The 16,672-nt window shown below is 37.7% G+C and overlaps 1 protein-coding gene and 1 long non-coding RNA gene across 2 annotated transcripts in view; both read left to right on the top strand.

Moving 5' to 3' along the window:
- The first annotated feature begins 410 nt into the window (after positions 1-410).
- Positions 411-5,102, top strand: LOC140337375 (uncharacterized). The gene is made up of 2 exons (XR_011922026.1): positions 411-545; positions 2,230-5,102. It is a non-coding gene; the product is annotated as an uncharacterized lncRNA (long non-coding RNA).
- Positions 5,103-8,583: 3,481 nt separating this feature from the next.
- The window catches only part of LOC140337491 (extracellular serine/threonine protein kinase FAM20C-like), a 35,849-nt gene continuing 27,760 nt past the window's right edge, over positions 8,584-16,672 (top strand). Inside the window, exon 1 of the mRNA XM_072421242.1 lies at positions 8,584-9,999. Within this exon, the coding sequence (XP_072277343.1) occupies positions 9,563-9,999 (437 nt within the window). The 5' untranslated portion in view covers positions 8,584-9,562. The remainder of the gene's footprint in view (positions 10,000-16,672) is intronic.

Here is a 16,672-nt window from a genome sequence, read left to right as displayed (position 1 = left end):
GTAGTGGGACACAGTAATCACAGTAAACTTGTGGCTAGACTGCAGTATTTAAATATCCCCAGCAATTCCAAAATAACCTTTAAAACAAACCATCATTGACTTCTGTAACTAGTTGCAAGCACTGTGGCCCAATTCATCCCCAAAGTCATTCATTCAGCACCTCAGCTTACCCTGCCTACTACTCTTGGATCTGTGACTCTAAACTCGCTCTGCTCCTCTCTTCCAAAGTGTTCGGATTAAACAGACAAGTGTTTTTGGAGAAGTTAGCAGAATTAGCAGAGCCATTTCTTCATTTTGCTGGTTTAGAAAACAATTGAGCAATCTTTAGTTGGTATTTCTCCACCATGCTTGTAGTTACACAGGTCAGAGAGAACTTGTTGTAAATCTCATTTACTGTTAAGGATTTCAGTACTTGAATATGCATAACATAGTCATAGTTTTATTTACGAATGTTGCACAGTGTGTGGCAGTTGGTATCTCCCATGCTTCATGAAAGCGCCGGGCTGACTGGACAACAGCAAGGAGCAGACAGCTTGGGAGAAGTGGTAAGGCCTATTGTTGAAAATAGAGAGTACAGAGTTTTTTTTCTTTAGGTACTTTATATGGAGTTCCCTCATTGATATCTAGCCCACTCTTCCTATGGATCAGCAGCTGGGAATGACAAAAATCAGATTGTATTTTGTGTTCCAAAGTTTATTAATACAGAAGTGCTTACTAAGTTTATTATATCACAGAGGGCTGAGCTTTTATTTAAACAAAAAAAAGATTTTGCCATTTAGTTGTGCCTAGCCTTGGATAGCAAATGTTAGAATCTGTATTTCTAGCATATAAAATAGGTAAACCAAAATATGTATCTGTGTTCCTAAATCCAGTGGAAGCAACACAATATGCCAGCAGAATTTAAATTTGTCTGTTTCAGTGCCCCCATGTAGCTGATAGCCCAGTTTATTCACAATAGGATAAATGTCAAGAAACAATCTGCAAGGTGGCTGAAAAGTTGCTTGGGAGAGAGTCTGGGGGGGGGGGGGATTTTTTATTTCAAAAAAGAAATGTGAGAGGATAACTGCAGAAAAAAAATAATGTTTGGCCAGAAAAAAAGAGTTATGGTTTAAAAAAACTGGCGAGAAAGGTTTATATCCAAAAGCTGGAAACCTGAAAAGCAATATAGGCAAATAAAGGACTTGGATTCACCATTTGTATCTATCAAATAGACAATGTCAGAGAAGTGAAGCTATGCTATCATTTATTTACTTCAAAAAAGCAACCCAATGGCATGTGAACATTACAATTGTACTGTATTCTCTATTAGTAGTTTCTATGCCTGCCACTTAGAATATACCAAGTAAATCATTATAGATTTACCTTTGGACTATTACTATATACTTTTATATATAAAATAATTATAGAGAAAACAGTACCAAGTGGAAGTATACCATCTTCATGGTGACTTTAATACATAATATGAGTTATAAAAAGACCCATCAGGCAAATATTTGATTAGCCATGATCTGTGATCTGATACAAAGTAGTCAATATTCACCAGCAAAGTGTTTGGAGCCTTTTACTATACTGTATATGAAAATGTGTTACACTTACCAGCATAATGTTTGAGGTGGCTGTGTGCCGCTCATAGCAACCCAACCACCATATGTCGTGGCCATTTTTGGCTATGTAAAAATCTAGCCCTGAGGGTGTCATTCAGGTGGATGAAAATAATGCTTCTAAGCATTCATTGAATGAGCCAAGAAGAACCCCCCCTATATGTTTATACCTTCACTAGGTATAAGCAGGGAAATTTTATTCAGTTTAGGTTAAAAATCAATTTTCAATGTGAAAATGTTGCAATATAAAATTGACATGACATGATTGTAGGATATCCTAAAGAGGCAATAATTATTTTGTATGATAAGAAAAGGCATGGAAGTTGGCTGGTGGGGACAGCCCCCCTTGTCTTAGTAATAACAGGTCCCCTGGAACCTGGCTTCCCAGAAAGAGAGGAGAAAAACTGTATCTAACCTCCCTACCTGGCCATACCAGGCCTCCACCTGCATCTCCTGGTCTATATTTGTGTGAGAGGCCCATACGAGGGGGCGCTGAGAAGTTCCTGGCTTTGCCCCTTTCAGATGAAACAGAAAAATAAATGTGGGGCCATATGACAGCCTAATATCTTAGTATGTAACTGTGCAAATATCAGGGCTTTGCCATTCTTAAAACTGTTTTTTCTTTTAGTGAGAATCTGTGATGGCAGAGGCACAAGCAAGTCGCCTCACAAATTGTTCCACTGGACCAATAAATATTAAATATTTAACGAGGGAAGAGGGTACATTGTTGTTGCTGAGAAGCCTCTGAGCTACTACAGTATTTGAGATATGACAGGCAGAGCAAGCCAGGAACTGCTGAGAAAATCACCAAAACTTTAAGAGGAACTAAACCCAAAGTAAAAAAAAAACACACTTACCTTTAATCCCCATGTATCCGTTGGGAGGTTTCTTCATTTGGGCCCTGTGTCGTCCCAGTATCCGTCCTCGGCCCATGCAGAGGGCGCCGGGCGCTGACATCTTCTTCTTCCAAGTTCTTCTTCCTGGTCACCTGATTTTGTACAGCAAAGAAGCGATTGGGAAGCACCTGGATGTTTTTGTTTGTAAGAAAAGGCTTCGATCTTGCAACCCTACACTTAAGTCCAGCCATCACCAAACAACCATAAAAGCTTTGGGGTTGCTCTTCAGCTGAAACCGGGTCTTGATTCAAGGTGAAGGCAATTATGGACAGTTCCAAATACCAGTCATTTTTGGTCAAAAACCTTCAGTTGTCTTGCAGAAACCTGAAAAATGTCATCTTTCAACACATCAATGACCCCAAGCATACATCTAAATCAACAATGGAATGGCTTCACCAGAAGAAAGTTAGTTTTGGAACATCCAAAGCCTGACCTAAACCCAATATGAAAATCTGTGGGTGACCTGAAGAGGGCTGTGCACAAGATAAAGAAACAAGTATAATCATTGGACTTTTAAGACATATTTCATCAAAATTCACAACTATAAGTTTTTAGAAGTAAAATTAAATACATTTTATTAACATTTATCTATATAAAAAAGCATATAAAACATTTTATAAGAAAAACAATGCTCCCAAAGGTAAATCCCAGTAGATGTTTAACAGGTTTCGTAGATATAATTCACTTCATCAGGAACTTTAGGCTAAGATCTACAAATTGTATATATACAAAATGATGCACATTTTAAATTGGTGCACACATAAAGGTTCTTAAAACCAATTGAAAAATTATTAAAAATCAATCAATACTTACCAAAAAAATATCATAATTCCTGTAGGAACAGCAGTCGCCTCACAAATGACCACTTCTAGGATCCCAATAACAAGAGGGAAAGATGGAAACAGCAGCTCATTTTATGACTGTGCATCTATAAGCATTAAAGCAAAACTAAACCCAAAATAAAAAAAACACACTTACCTTTAATCCCACAGGTCCGTCCGTTTGTCTGGAGGTTTTTTGGTTTGGGTCCCACGTTGTCCCGGTATCCGTCTTTGGCTCAGCCAACATTTCTTCTTCCGGGTTCTTATTCTTGCTTCACCCGATCTTGCCACAGCGATTAAGACAGAAAGGAGAGGTGCTGTCTACACTTTTTGGTAAAGTAAAGATTTTGAGTTTAGGTCCGCTTTATTGGGCCAATCAATTACATTGCCTATATATGTTCTCTAATCTCTTTCCATGCTCAGTTACATCATAAATAAATTGATCTCCTCCAGGCTTCTTACATATAGGACTTGAATGAATATACAGATAAAATATGTGTGATATGTTGGCGCTATATAATTCATGTTTATTAATAATAAAAAAATAATGATGCTTTTTTGAATTTCATAAAGCATTCAAGGTGATAGTTGATATATAATCCAAATCCTCACCCATAAATCCGTAAACCCATTTTTACATGATTATGGAGGCTATTATGAGAGTTGATTGGGAGAAAGGCCTGATGGACCTTGACAGAGCTAGTTATTTTCCTACCTGATGTATCTTGCAAAATGCTCCAGATGAGGTACCACCTAAAGCCAATACTGGATAAAAGTATAGGATAAATAATATCTTTGAACTTTTTTCCACTGAATAAGTGGCTATCACTGCACCTCCATCCCCTGCGGGTACACCTCTTCTCTCCAGCTGTTGAGGGCCCTCTAGAGAACGCACTGATCCGAGACCAATAGCCCAAGCAGTGGTCATAGGCTCCTGGCATTGCTTAGGACTCTCTGATCTTTCAGCTTTGTGCTAATAAAGTCTACAGGCATTCTCAAACTGGATACTTTTGGAATCTTTTATCTCAATAAAGCAAATCCACTAGACTTTCATACGGAAACGTATATCTTGCCTGGTTCCTATGCCACCATAGGATGTCTTTGTTCATCACAGCACTGTTTGTGACATAAAGGCTCTCTGTTGCTGTTTTGGGATTGTGCACCTAGTCAATCATCTCTCCACCTGGATGTTAGCCTAATGGACTCTGAACTTAGGGAGGCTAATGTCTAATGTTTCATGTTATTTGCTACATTTTACTATGTGCTTGTTTCTTTGCATAATGTGTGTGTTTCATAATTGAAATGATGCTGTATTCTGAGGAAATAGCGGGCTGGCCTAGCTCACATGATTTCCAATCACTTCCTCCAAGCAATCTATCACTCTTGTTAGTTGTGACATGGGGAGTAGTAATACATGCTTTTTCTCTACATTGGCCATAGCAACACCCTTTGATCTGTTCATCCCTTTTCTATATCCCCTCTCCTTTTACATCTTTCCTCCTTTTCCCTTCCCATCCTTCTCCCTTTTCACTATTCCCTTCTACCTACCGCCTCATCCCCAGTTGTCGTGTGGTCTTATGCCCTCTTCTCCCTCTCCACCCCTTTTTCCGTTTTCATTTCCCTCAGGCACTCTTCTATTAACTTTAGTAAATTTTATTTGCAAACATTTTTTTACATAACAGGGTCATTACATTGAGACTTTAAGGGCATATATTAATTCACAATCCAGTAGGTATATTTTGTTAATACAAATGTTTATTAAAACAAATAAAAATATAAACACATTTACATGCTCCAATAATCAGTCTGTGGTTGTTACAAATCGGCTTATAACGTGTTTCTCGGAACATAGTCCGCTTCCTCAGGAACATATTAGCTTCTGTTTCCAAATTTAATTCCTTGCTTGGACAGATAGGTCAAGGGGTCAGTTCTTTATTAAATAGGTTGATATAGATCGCTGGCTGAGCTCTATCCTGTTCCAGTGCAACACTCCCAGAACAAACATTAGGATAGCCATTTAAATAGTATCTATTCTATACCCCATCCAGATAATCTCCTCTGTGCAATCACCTCCAATCTTAGCATTTTAGGTTTTTAAATAATTAGTAAATTTTATCTCAAAAGGGAAGAGGATTTTTTTAAATGTTAGATGATTGAACTGCACACTTTGCAGATATGTGAAGCCAAAGGTATAGGTTGATCCAGTATCATGCCTCCCACCCGTCATCCTCTCCTCATCTCTCTGAGACCTTGACCTCAGATTTTCCATATGTCTACTCACATTTGGGATCTCTATCCCTCAAATTACGATTGGGTGTAAAGCTCTGGAGATCTACACAGATATTCACATAAAGTTTAGGCTTTTTATTCTAGTTTAAAATAAATTTTATCTGTGCTGGAGAGATGGTGAAGCCTTCCTATAAGTGGCTGCATACGATTTGCGAGGTCTGAAGAATTAAAATTGGTACAGGAAATGCTCACTTAGTACTTTTTCTGGTCTATCATATTTCTTTCTTTATCTAAATAAAGAATTGTAATAAAAGGGAAAATTTGCTTGCAAAGCGAACATGTACTACTTTATTTTTTTAGGAAATAATCCCCCATGTGTAATACAGAAATACGAGGCACTGTGTATATGAAAACTAATTAGGCATTTCACGCATAGCATGGATACTGGGCATTGACCCTTGAATTCTCGAGTACAGATCTCTCAGGCTACACATTTTATGTGATTTACTCCACTCATGACTCACTCCTCTACCCATGCCACTTAATGCAAGTAAGGCTACAAATTTTTTTCTTCCTTTCTGTGATCTGTTCTGTAGTATATGCACCAGCAGTCAAATGATAAGAGGTAAAAACTGCTGATGTGAAGTAACCTTAAACCTCTGTACAGACATCAGACTGGCATCAGATATCTGTCACTGGAAATGATCTTTCCTAAACATTTCTAGCAATGAGCGAGCACTGTATATGCAGCGCTGTTCTGTTCTATGAAGAGAAGGGGAGGATGAACAAGTGGACCCCTCACTATGCTTATCTCAATAGGAAAACAAGTAAAAGATAAAGAAAGAGGTTTTGAGGCTTAATTTTTGGTTGAGAAAGTTTGTATATGTATTTGCAAAATGAATCAATACATGATTCCCATAACTCCTAATATTATATTATACCTTGGTCCTGTTACCATTTCACAGGACCTAGGTGCTACAAACTAGACACAATATTCCTAAAGAATACAAGTGAAACAACGCATAAATTCCGACAATTATTGCACGTGTGTAAAGTCTTTCGAATGTAGTTTCATAGTTGTGCCCTACTATAAATCATAGATTGTAAAATACCACTGCTTCTAAAATCATCTTTCAAAATCTGTAACATTGTAAATTAAAAATGATATATTATTGTGAATGAGAATGGAGGAAATTAGGGCTTTTGATAATGACAACTCGGGAAACTTTATGGCTCACTAGGCTATTTTGTCCTACACAAGTAGTATACCCTTGCATGGCTCTGCTACCTATATCCCCTTCTAGACCCGGCCTTTGTTCCCCTAACAATGCTGACTTTTTAGTGCAGTGCCAGTTTTGGGATTACCCCTGGCCCCTCTATTTCCCTTGATGGTTCCCCCTCTAATCCTCCCCCACCATTTTTCTGTTTATGTGCATGCTACATTATAAATGATGGATATTTGAGTTGTTTTAAATATTGACAGATGTTTAACTGTTTTTGTTATGTTTAATTTATTGAACTGTTCAGTTTTAAACCCTGCTGCATTGGTCTGTTTTGTACATTTTATATTGTAATTCCTAATAAACACAAATTGACCTATAAAAACTTTTCCCATAAAAACTGTATTAATTGTATTTAGGTTTTTGCTTTCCATGTGCACCTATTTATTTTTTTGTGCATTACTTATGCTAACATTTGCCTTAGCAAATTATTTTCCAAATGATGTTGCCAAAAATGTTACATGGAAGACATTGGCTGGAATAAAGTTTATTGATTGACCCCTGTCCTCCCTCTTAGTCTGATCCATCATTTTATTGACACTGCTCTCAAATAATCCTGCAATGACATGGTATTCTCTTTTTGCCACTATCAGGAGTCTTTACTTCCGAACAATTCATAGATCTGTAGTAACGCCCAACTAATATTGATTTTCAGCTTAAATTAATGTATTTTTTGTACAAAAGATTTTTTACTCAACTTTTTTGTAAGTTGAGTTAACTTATTTGTTTAAAATGATCAGGCGTCTACATTTTTCAGTGCAAAGGAGGTTTAAGTTGATGGTACTGACCCTCCTTTTCCTTACCTTTGCCATGCATTTTGCTCTGGATATTTTCTCTCTTTATTCAACAGTTTCTTGCCAATGTCCATCTCAAAATCACCCCAAAACCAAAACATTTTTGGTCCAGAAGATGCCAATTGTGAGAACACTGCAAGATTTTAGTGGCAGTAATGGATCCTCAGTGGACAAAAGTCAAATGCTGAAGACTTCAGAAATGAGCACGAATAAGCACAAAAAAGCAACAAAAAGATATCAAGGTTCAAAGCTGGCTTCTCTTTTTGAACACCCATTATACAATACTTTATTGCCAGTTATTACAGACGAGGACAGGCTCTTCAGAGTGAACACAGAGGAAAGATTTACATTGAAAGACAGTGAAAGTGATGAGTGGTAAGTTGTCCTTTTATGTTATCTATTCATAGATATTTTTATGTTTCAATTAACCACTAAAGTTATGTGATGCATTTATCTTTAAACATCTCACTTATTTTGTCTATCCATACAAATGTTGTTTGTAATATTGATAGATTTTTTTGGAAAAACATTTAAAAAGTTTCATGGCTTCTAATATCTTTGGGCAGCCTTTGTCTTAGCCAGAACACTATTGTACCTACAGTTGTTAGGGTCGGCAGATATGCACTTTAATTCATAATTACTAGGATGCTAAATATAGTCAGATAAGACCAGTTTCTGACAACATTGTATGTTTATACTTTTATATTACTTTAAAAATGAATTGAAACCCATTTGTACGCACTAACTATATGCTCCAGTAATAGATAGTCACTTATGCACATAACTGAACTACTAAGAATGCAACACTTAAAAAATAGTATGGTGTATATACAATAATAAGTCATTATACCACCTGGAAAACTACAAATAGAATTGGGTTTATTTTATAGGACAAAACAATGTGCCAGGTTTAGCCACCTGTCATGACTAGTACTTATCTTTTATTTATCTGACTACAGTGACAATTATTGCACGTGTGTAAAGTCTTTCGAATGTAGTTTCATAGTTGTGCCCTACTATAAATCATAGATTGTAAAATACCACTGCTTCTAAAATCATCTTTCAAAATCTGTAACATTGTAAATTAAAAATGATATATTATTGTGAATGAGAATGGAGGAAATTAGGGCTTTTGATAATGACAACTCGGGAAACTTTATGGCTCACTAGGCTATTTTGTCCTACACAAGTAGTATACCCTTGCATGGCTCTGCTACCTATATCCCCTCCTAGACCCGGCCTTTGTTCCCCTAACAATGCTGACTTTTTAGTGCAGTGCCGGTTTTGGGATTACCCCTGGCCCCTCTATTTCCCTTGATGGTTCCCCCTCTAATCCTCCCCCACCATTTTTCTGTTTATGTGCATGCTACATTATAAATGATGGATATTTGAGTTGTTTTAAATATTGACAGATGTTTAACTGTTTTTGTTATGTTTAATTTATTGAACTGTTCAGTTTTAAACCCTGCTGCATTGGTCTGTTTTGTACATTTTATATTGTAATTCCTAATAAACACAAATTGACCTATAAAAACTTTTCCCATAAAAACTGTATTAATTGTATTTAGGTTTTTGCTTTCCATGTGCACCTATTTATTTTTTTGTGCATTACTTATGCTAACATTTGCCTTAGCAAATTATTTTCCAAATGATGTTGCCAAAAATGTTACATGGAAGACATTGGCTGGAATAAAGTTTATTGATTGACCCCTGTCCTCCCTCTTAGTCTGATCCATCATTTTATTGACACTGCTCTCAAATAATCCTGCAATGACATGGTATTCTCTTTTTGCCACTATCAGGAGTCTTTACTTCCGAACAATTCATAGATCTGTAGTAACGCCCAACTAATATTGATTTTCAGCTTAAATTAATGTATTTTTTGTACAAAAGATTTTTTACTCAACTTTTTTGTAAGTTGAGTTAACTTATTTGTTTAAAATGATCAGGCGTCTACATTTTTCAGTGCAAAGGAGGTTTAAGTTGATGGTACTGACCCTCCTTTTCCTTACCTTTGCCATGCATTTTGCTCTGGATATTTTCTCTCTTTATTCAACAGTTTCTTGCCAATGTCCATCTCAAAATCACCCCAAAACCAAAACATTTTTGGTCCAGAAGATGCCAATTGTGAGAACACTGCAAGATTTTAGTGGCAGTAATGGATCCTCAGTGGACAAAAGTCAAATGCTGAAGACTTCAGAAATGAGCACGAATAAGCACAAAAAAGCAACAAAAAGATATCAAGGGTCAAAGCTGGCTTCTCTTTTTGAACACCCATTATACAATACTTTATTGCCAGTTATTACAGACGAGGACAGGCTCTTCAGAGTGAACACAGAGGAAAGATTTACATTGAAAGACAGTGAAAGTGATGAGTGGTAAGTTGTCCTTTTATGTTATCTATTCATAGATATTTTTATGTTTCAATTAACCACTAAAGTTATGTGATGCATTTATCTTTAAACATCTCACTTATTTTGTCTATCCATACAAATGTTGTTTGTAATATTGATAGATTTTTTTGGAAAAACATTTAAAAAGTTTCATGGCTTCTAATATCTTTGGGCAGCCTTTGTCTTAGCCAGAACACTATTGTACCTACAGTTGTTAGGGTCGGCAGATATGCACTTTAATTCATAATTACTAGGATGCTAAATATAGTCAGATAAGACCAGTTTCTGACAACATTGTATGTTTATACTTTTATATTACTTTAAAAATGAATTGAAACCCATTTGTACGCACCAACTATATGCTCCAGTAATAGATAGTCACTTATCCACATGACTGAACTACTAAGAATGCAACACTTAAAAAATAGTATGGTGTATATACAATAATAAGTCATTATACCACCTGGAAAACTACAAATAGAATTGGGTTTATTTTATAGGACAAAACAATGTGCCAGGTTTAGCCACCTGTCATGACTAGTACTTATCTTTTATTTATCTGACTACAGTTAAATGAACCTGTATGGTTCACATGGTTTATACAGTTGTGTATAATATTATATAGTGATATGTAATTTTCAGTATGGAACTACACAATTTTCCAGTACAAACTGCATTCATCCTTTCTATCGCAAAGACATCCCTTGCCATTTCAGGAAATTAGTGGAAATCAACCCAGATTGGCCACAGGTAAAAATAAAAATCCTGATACTTTTTGTATTGTCTGTGAGCCCCTCTGTTTTATTTCTTTTTTTGTTCTATCCAATAATAAAGGCTAAAATGTATCTAAAGTCAAGCATTTTCCTCCTACTTTAGATCGGATAGAACAATATTGGATATCCATGTCCCTTTTAGGAGTACTTAGACACTTTTTCATGTCTTCAAGACCATTGTCATCAAGAGAGAAAGTGAAAATCCAAAATTTTAAGTTGAAAGAACAGCCACAGGGGACATCTTTAAGGGATTTCCCTCACTTTGAAGACATTTCAAGAAATATACAGAGTTTTAGCTTAAAATTTAGCTATTGATTTCAGGGGAAACTTACAAGTATGTTGCTTTGTGTGGGTTTGCTTTAATAAGAGCTAAGCAGATCTGGGAGAATAACTATTATCCACACAGTGCCAAAATGGTCAGCCATTGGTTTGTGTTGGATTTTGGTATAATCCTTCAAAGCATTAAATGCAATATATGTAAATCTAAACACCATTTTTATTATTAAACAGGATTTATATAGCGCCAACATATTACGCAGTGCTGTACCATATTAAATAACATTAAAGCTAAAGTGAATTTATTTCCACCTGGGCCCATCTATGCATTATTCCTTCTATACCCCAATAATAATATGTACCCAGTCAAGGCTAGTGTTGTAATGCTGTTGTGGTGTAATTATGTAGGATAAAAAATACATTAACTTAAAATCTTGCATGCAGAACCCATGTACCAAAGCAGCAAAGGTAGCAAATTGGCTGCTGCAAGCAATTTGTTATTAAGATCTATAGTGCATAATATTCATATACACATAAAAATAATTAATCCAGCTAATCTCTACTCACACTTTTTCATTTTGAAATGTATTTTTTTTAATTATATTTCAGTGGCAGATCTAGATAAGAAAATTCCTACAGTTTAGGTTGTGCTGTCAGCAAGCAGCAATTTCCCATCCCAGTGTCATTGAACCTGCTTACTGGCACACCCCCTGGAAACAAGCCTCACCCAAACCCCACCCAGCATTGTTGTGATTGGATGATGCCTTGCAGGGGTGGAAGTAACTTTAGAGGGCCACAAATATGGGTGTTAGTGAAGAAGCCCCATTACCAACACCTTTAATGTAGGGAAGGCAAATATGCCAATATCTGGTCCTGCTATGGGCTAAACAAAATGGCCTAGCGGTCCCTATTCTGACTAATGGGCCGCACTACTGTGTCTGGCCTAATTAAAGAACCCTATATGTTTGTTTGTTTTTTATGATTATGGAAAATGCCCTTTAAAAGAACATATTCATTAATAAAATTAGATCAGATTGTCACATTGATGTGATGTTTGGGTGATAATCTGGAAAGCTGTGATCTACAATCCTTTTTTTTTCCTGTAAAGCTAACAAACAAATAAATCAAAAAAACATCTTTTGATGAAGATGTGATCAGTGCATCAAGGATAAAAAGAATCATTAATATGTCAAGCAAATAAATTAAACAGACTTCATCAGTTGCTAATTATAGTCTAATTTAATTACATCCAAAGTAGGTTAGGTTGAAAAATGACATAAGTCCATCAAGTTCAACAACTAGGGAAATAAACATATCCCATTAGATGATTGTTTTAAAAAGGTTGGATGGGTTTCCTAATTTACAGAACTAGTTATTAATATTAAAGTTACATAGTTACATAATAGGTTAGGTTGAAAAAAAGACATAAATCCATCAAGTTTAACCACTAGGGAAATAAACATATCCCAGATATAAAACCTTATAAGACATAGTTGATCCAGAGAAAGCCAAAAAAAACCCTGGTACAATTTGCTTCAACAGGGGAAAAAAATTCCTCGCTTCTCGGCCTTTTGGCTAAGATCAAGTGTAGTACCTAATCCTTCCAGTGATCAGGGTGGAAAGGCACTGGCATTCCTGCCAAGAATGCAGTGCACGAGTACCTCTGTTAAGGACAGTCTACCTTTGGTGTAGCTCTGTAAGGGGCCGCCCTATGCAAATCTGCCGGCCTTGTCCACCGGAGAAAGCGCATAGGGCCTGCCCTGATAAGGAGCTCCCATAGGTTTGACTGACCCGCTGGTTGGTGCAGGGAAAGCTTGGCCTTACCAATCGGTCTGACGAGCGTTCCGAATCTCGCTCCAGTGTCGTACCCTTGGAGTGGCGATCCAGGGGCACCTTAAAATCACTGGGTTTGGGATCCCACTGATTTTTAAGATGCACAGTCAGGTCACTGTTTATACTTGATTTGGCACATCGCCTTTTTCTGCATTAGCTGCGGCTAGTACAGATGGGCAATTTTTAAAATCTCTTGCCCTGTGTGTTATGCACAGTGCACATTATTATTTAAATGTTTTTTATGTTTGTCACTGGTGTGGTATTTGTTTGCCACTTTTTGATAGAGGGTGCTATTCCCTTATGGGCTAGCCCTTTTGTCTTGGGAGAGTGCCTTGGCCTAAAAACCAGGCGCTCTCCCTTAGTGGGAGTCTCTCTTCGGCAGAGCTCCCAGCTGAGTATCTTGTGGGACCTACTTATGCGGTCCCAAAGAGAAAAGGCCCCTCTCTGACTTCGGTCGGGGGGGGCATGTAAGTCCATTCCAGCTTTGGCTGGATGGGCTCAGTATCCAGCCCTCGTCTGGAGCTTGGCTTCGGAGGGTCTGGAGAAAAGGGTGGCTTTTCCTCTTTAGAGGAGGGTTTACTAAATAGTACCCCAGTGCAGGTTTTTTGTGTTGTGTTTTTGCACCTTCACTTTTTTACCGTACACGAGGTGTGTTTTAGCACGGATCGCGAGATTCTATTAAAAAAAAATTAAAAAAAAAGGGGGAAAAAATTCCTTCCTGATTCCGTGAGGCAATCGGATGTTCCCTGGATCAACAATCACTGTTATTTTTACTTCAAAGCCTTAATACCCAATTATAAGCAAAAGTTTACACGTATTTACATTAAAAAATAATTGAGCCAGAGCATATCTGATATCTAACTTAGAGGATGCGGAAGAATTTGTTTTCCTGTTTTCCTGAACCATGCTTTATGGTTTTTAAGAGTTTTTCAATCTTCTATGGACCCACAGTGGCTTCTATATAAACATGTTCTTTACATTTTTCAATGGGTTGAACTCTTGGATGGCATTATGTATTTTTAAACAGTTTAACTTGGTACTATCATAGTGCTTTGATATCAGATTGTTACAATATAGAAATACGATTGTCAGCAAACAGCAATTGAATCAATGATTTTGTTTTTGTGCCATGAACAGTCAGCTTAACTTACTTTAAAGATCTCTGAATGCCCCAGGAACCTTCTACTGACTGAATTTGTTTAATCCTGTTACAACTGCAATCTGAAGATTAACATTCTCAGTCATGGTGCCTTGGTATGAAAGTAATATTGTCCATTTCATAACTAGGAGTACACACCTAACACTGACAGCTGCTGGTCTCAGACTAGTGATCATGGTGATAACATGAGCTTTGAGCAGCTGTCACTGTGATCTCTCCCTGGTCATGAAAGAGTTTCATTGCTATTACCAGCCATCATGTTTTCTGCCTGAGATTCAAAAAGATTCTGAAAATATTCCTTAGAAATTTTAGTCCATATTCACCTGATAGCATTGTGGAGTTGCTGCAGATTTGTTGGCTGCCCATCCATGAAATGAGTCTCCAATTCCACCACATATCAAAGATGCTCTAAATTGAATTGAGATCTGCTGATTGTGGAGGCCACATTGTGTGAACTAGGGATGAGCGAGAAGGCCTATGCCAGTCTCCCCAAAATTTCCTCAAACTTCCGATGGGTCTGCGAAATCAGTTCACTAAAATTTCGCGGACCTAACGGAAGTTCAAAGAAATTACAGGATGATTCCCACGGCTGCATTCATTCATGAGCACAGCCGTTGGAATCCTCCTGTCAATGTGCAATCCCCGGGCACTAGAGGTTAAATGAGGACAAGGCTCCCCATTCATCACCTCTCTGATTGGCTGAGGAAAGGTAAACCCTGATGACAGCTCAAGCGTGTACAGTGTATAGATTTCCCCTCATTTTCGTCTAAAACATCTTTTTGTTTCTGATCAAATTAGCACTAATGTGTGCATACTGAAAATATACTAAAGCAGGTATTTAATGCCTATTACTTTACTAAATGTAGGGAAAATACAAGTTACTTTAATATAGAACTAATGTTTAAGTGACATTAGAGATCAACCAGCAATGCATTTATCTAGACATTTACAATTAGTCTATGCTGTGTCCAAATACTAGGTTTTTCTGAATAGAAAAAGCTTTGCCTTATCTTCATAGTATTGAAAGTTTGCCTGCTCTCTTTTACCTCTCTTACATATTAGCCCATTACTATGATGTATGGTCATATTGGCTGATATTAATGTGCAGGAGGCAGGACAGGGCCGGCAAGATTCAGCATTACCAAGACAAACAAACTTGAGTATAAACCTAGGGCACAAAATGTGTCTGTCACTGCTAACATTCAAAACAGTAATAAAAAAAAAATACCAATATAATGAATGTGAATAAATGAATCTATAGTGTGTTATTTTTGAAACGTTTTAGAAGGGAAAAAAAGAAATCATATGGGCTGTCTGTATATATTTTGCCCTCTTTTACTTGTGGTGGGGGGGATTTGTACTTTTGATCTTATTATCATGACTATGTGCTCTTAAAGTGGAACTAAACCGAAAAATAAAAAATCACACTTACCTTTAATCCCCCAGATGCCTCAATCGCACTGGACCTTTTCTTGATCAGGTTCCGCGCCATCTTGAAATTCTTCTTCGTCCCAGGGCGGAGAAAGCGCCAGGCTCTGTCATCTTTGCCCTTTCTCTTCCTTCTTCTGGCTACATCACCCGATCTCGCACTGCACAGGTGCAAGATCTGGTAAAGTTGCTCGCTGTAAAGGGGGGAGAAAAAGAGAGCCGATCTCACTGCCTATGCATGAGATCAGCATCTCTTTCCCCTTGGTGAAGGAAAATGCCCCTTCTGTGCATGCCTGAGATCAGGCATGTGCAAAAGGAGCAGCCAGAGCCTCCCAGGATGCATGATGTGGGTATCCTGGGAGTCTCTACGCACCCATTCAGTTTTGATTGCCGCAATGATCAAGACAGAATGGGGAGGTGCTGCACCTCGAAAAATATTTTTACCTTATATAAAACGGTTGTCTTAGTCTGTTTTAAATGATCTTTTGCACATGGTTGCTGGCCACCAGTAGATGGAGCTGTGTTCTCGTGTAAAGCTTGTTACACTAGTTCAGTGGTCCCCAACCTTTTGGAGCTCGCAGACCATTAAATGCATGGACTTCAGACCGCGCTTGCCCGGGGAGCCGCGTGTCACTTAAATGGGAAGGAACTTCCCCCAGAGTGATGCCATGATGCCAGAACTCACCCACTCTCCCACCGCCCTCATACGGGAGACATGGTTCGTGGCTTGGCCGGTGCACCCCCCCAGCGGGGTCCTAATCCTGACCCTGCTAGGGGGTGCACCAGCCAGAGCAGCAGCCCACCTGTCAGACAGCCGCAGATCAGGGGTTGGGGATCCCTGCACTAGTTGTTACTTGACTATAAAGAGTTATTCTATTTTAATGGCAGTTTGAGGGCATATAGACGGTATATATATATATATATATATATATATATATATATAAAATAAGCATAGCTAATATGAATGATATGCCTGACCCTTATGGTTGTTGTAGCTCATACACTTATGCAGGCACATATGCACAAGTCCAGCAGAGAGACTAATAGACTTACTTAGCACACAGGTCCTGGTCTTTCCGCTATTTTATCTTACCGGTGAATGTGAAAGTTTGAGTGTATGAGTTGCACAGTACAAACAGATGATAGCGTCAGAGCTAAAATCAACAACATAATAAATACAAAATACCAG

Source organism: Pyxicephalus adspersus, chromosome 8 (genome assembly GCF_032062135.1).
Source record: "Pyxicephalus adspersus chromosome 8, UCB_Pads_2.0, whole genome shotgun sequence".
NCBI lineage: Eukaryota > Metazoa > Chordata > Amphibia > Anura > Pyxicephalidae > Pyxicephalus > Pyxicephalus adspersus.
Note: the sequence above shows the minus strand (reverse complement) of the source record. Positions and strands in the feature narration are given on the sequence as shown.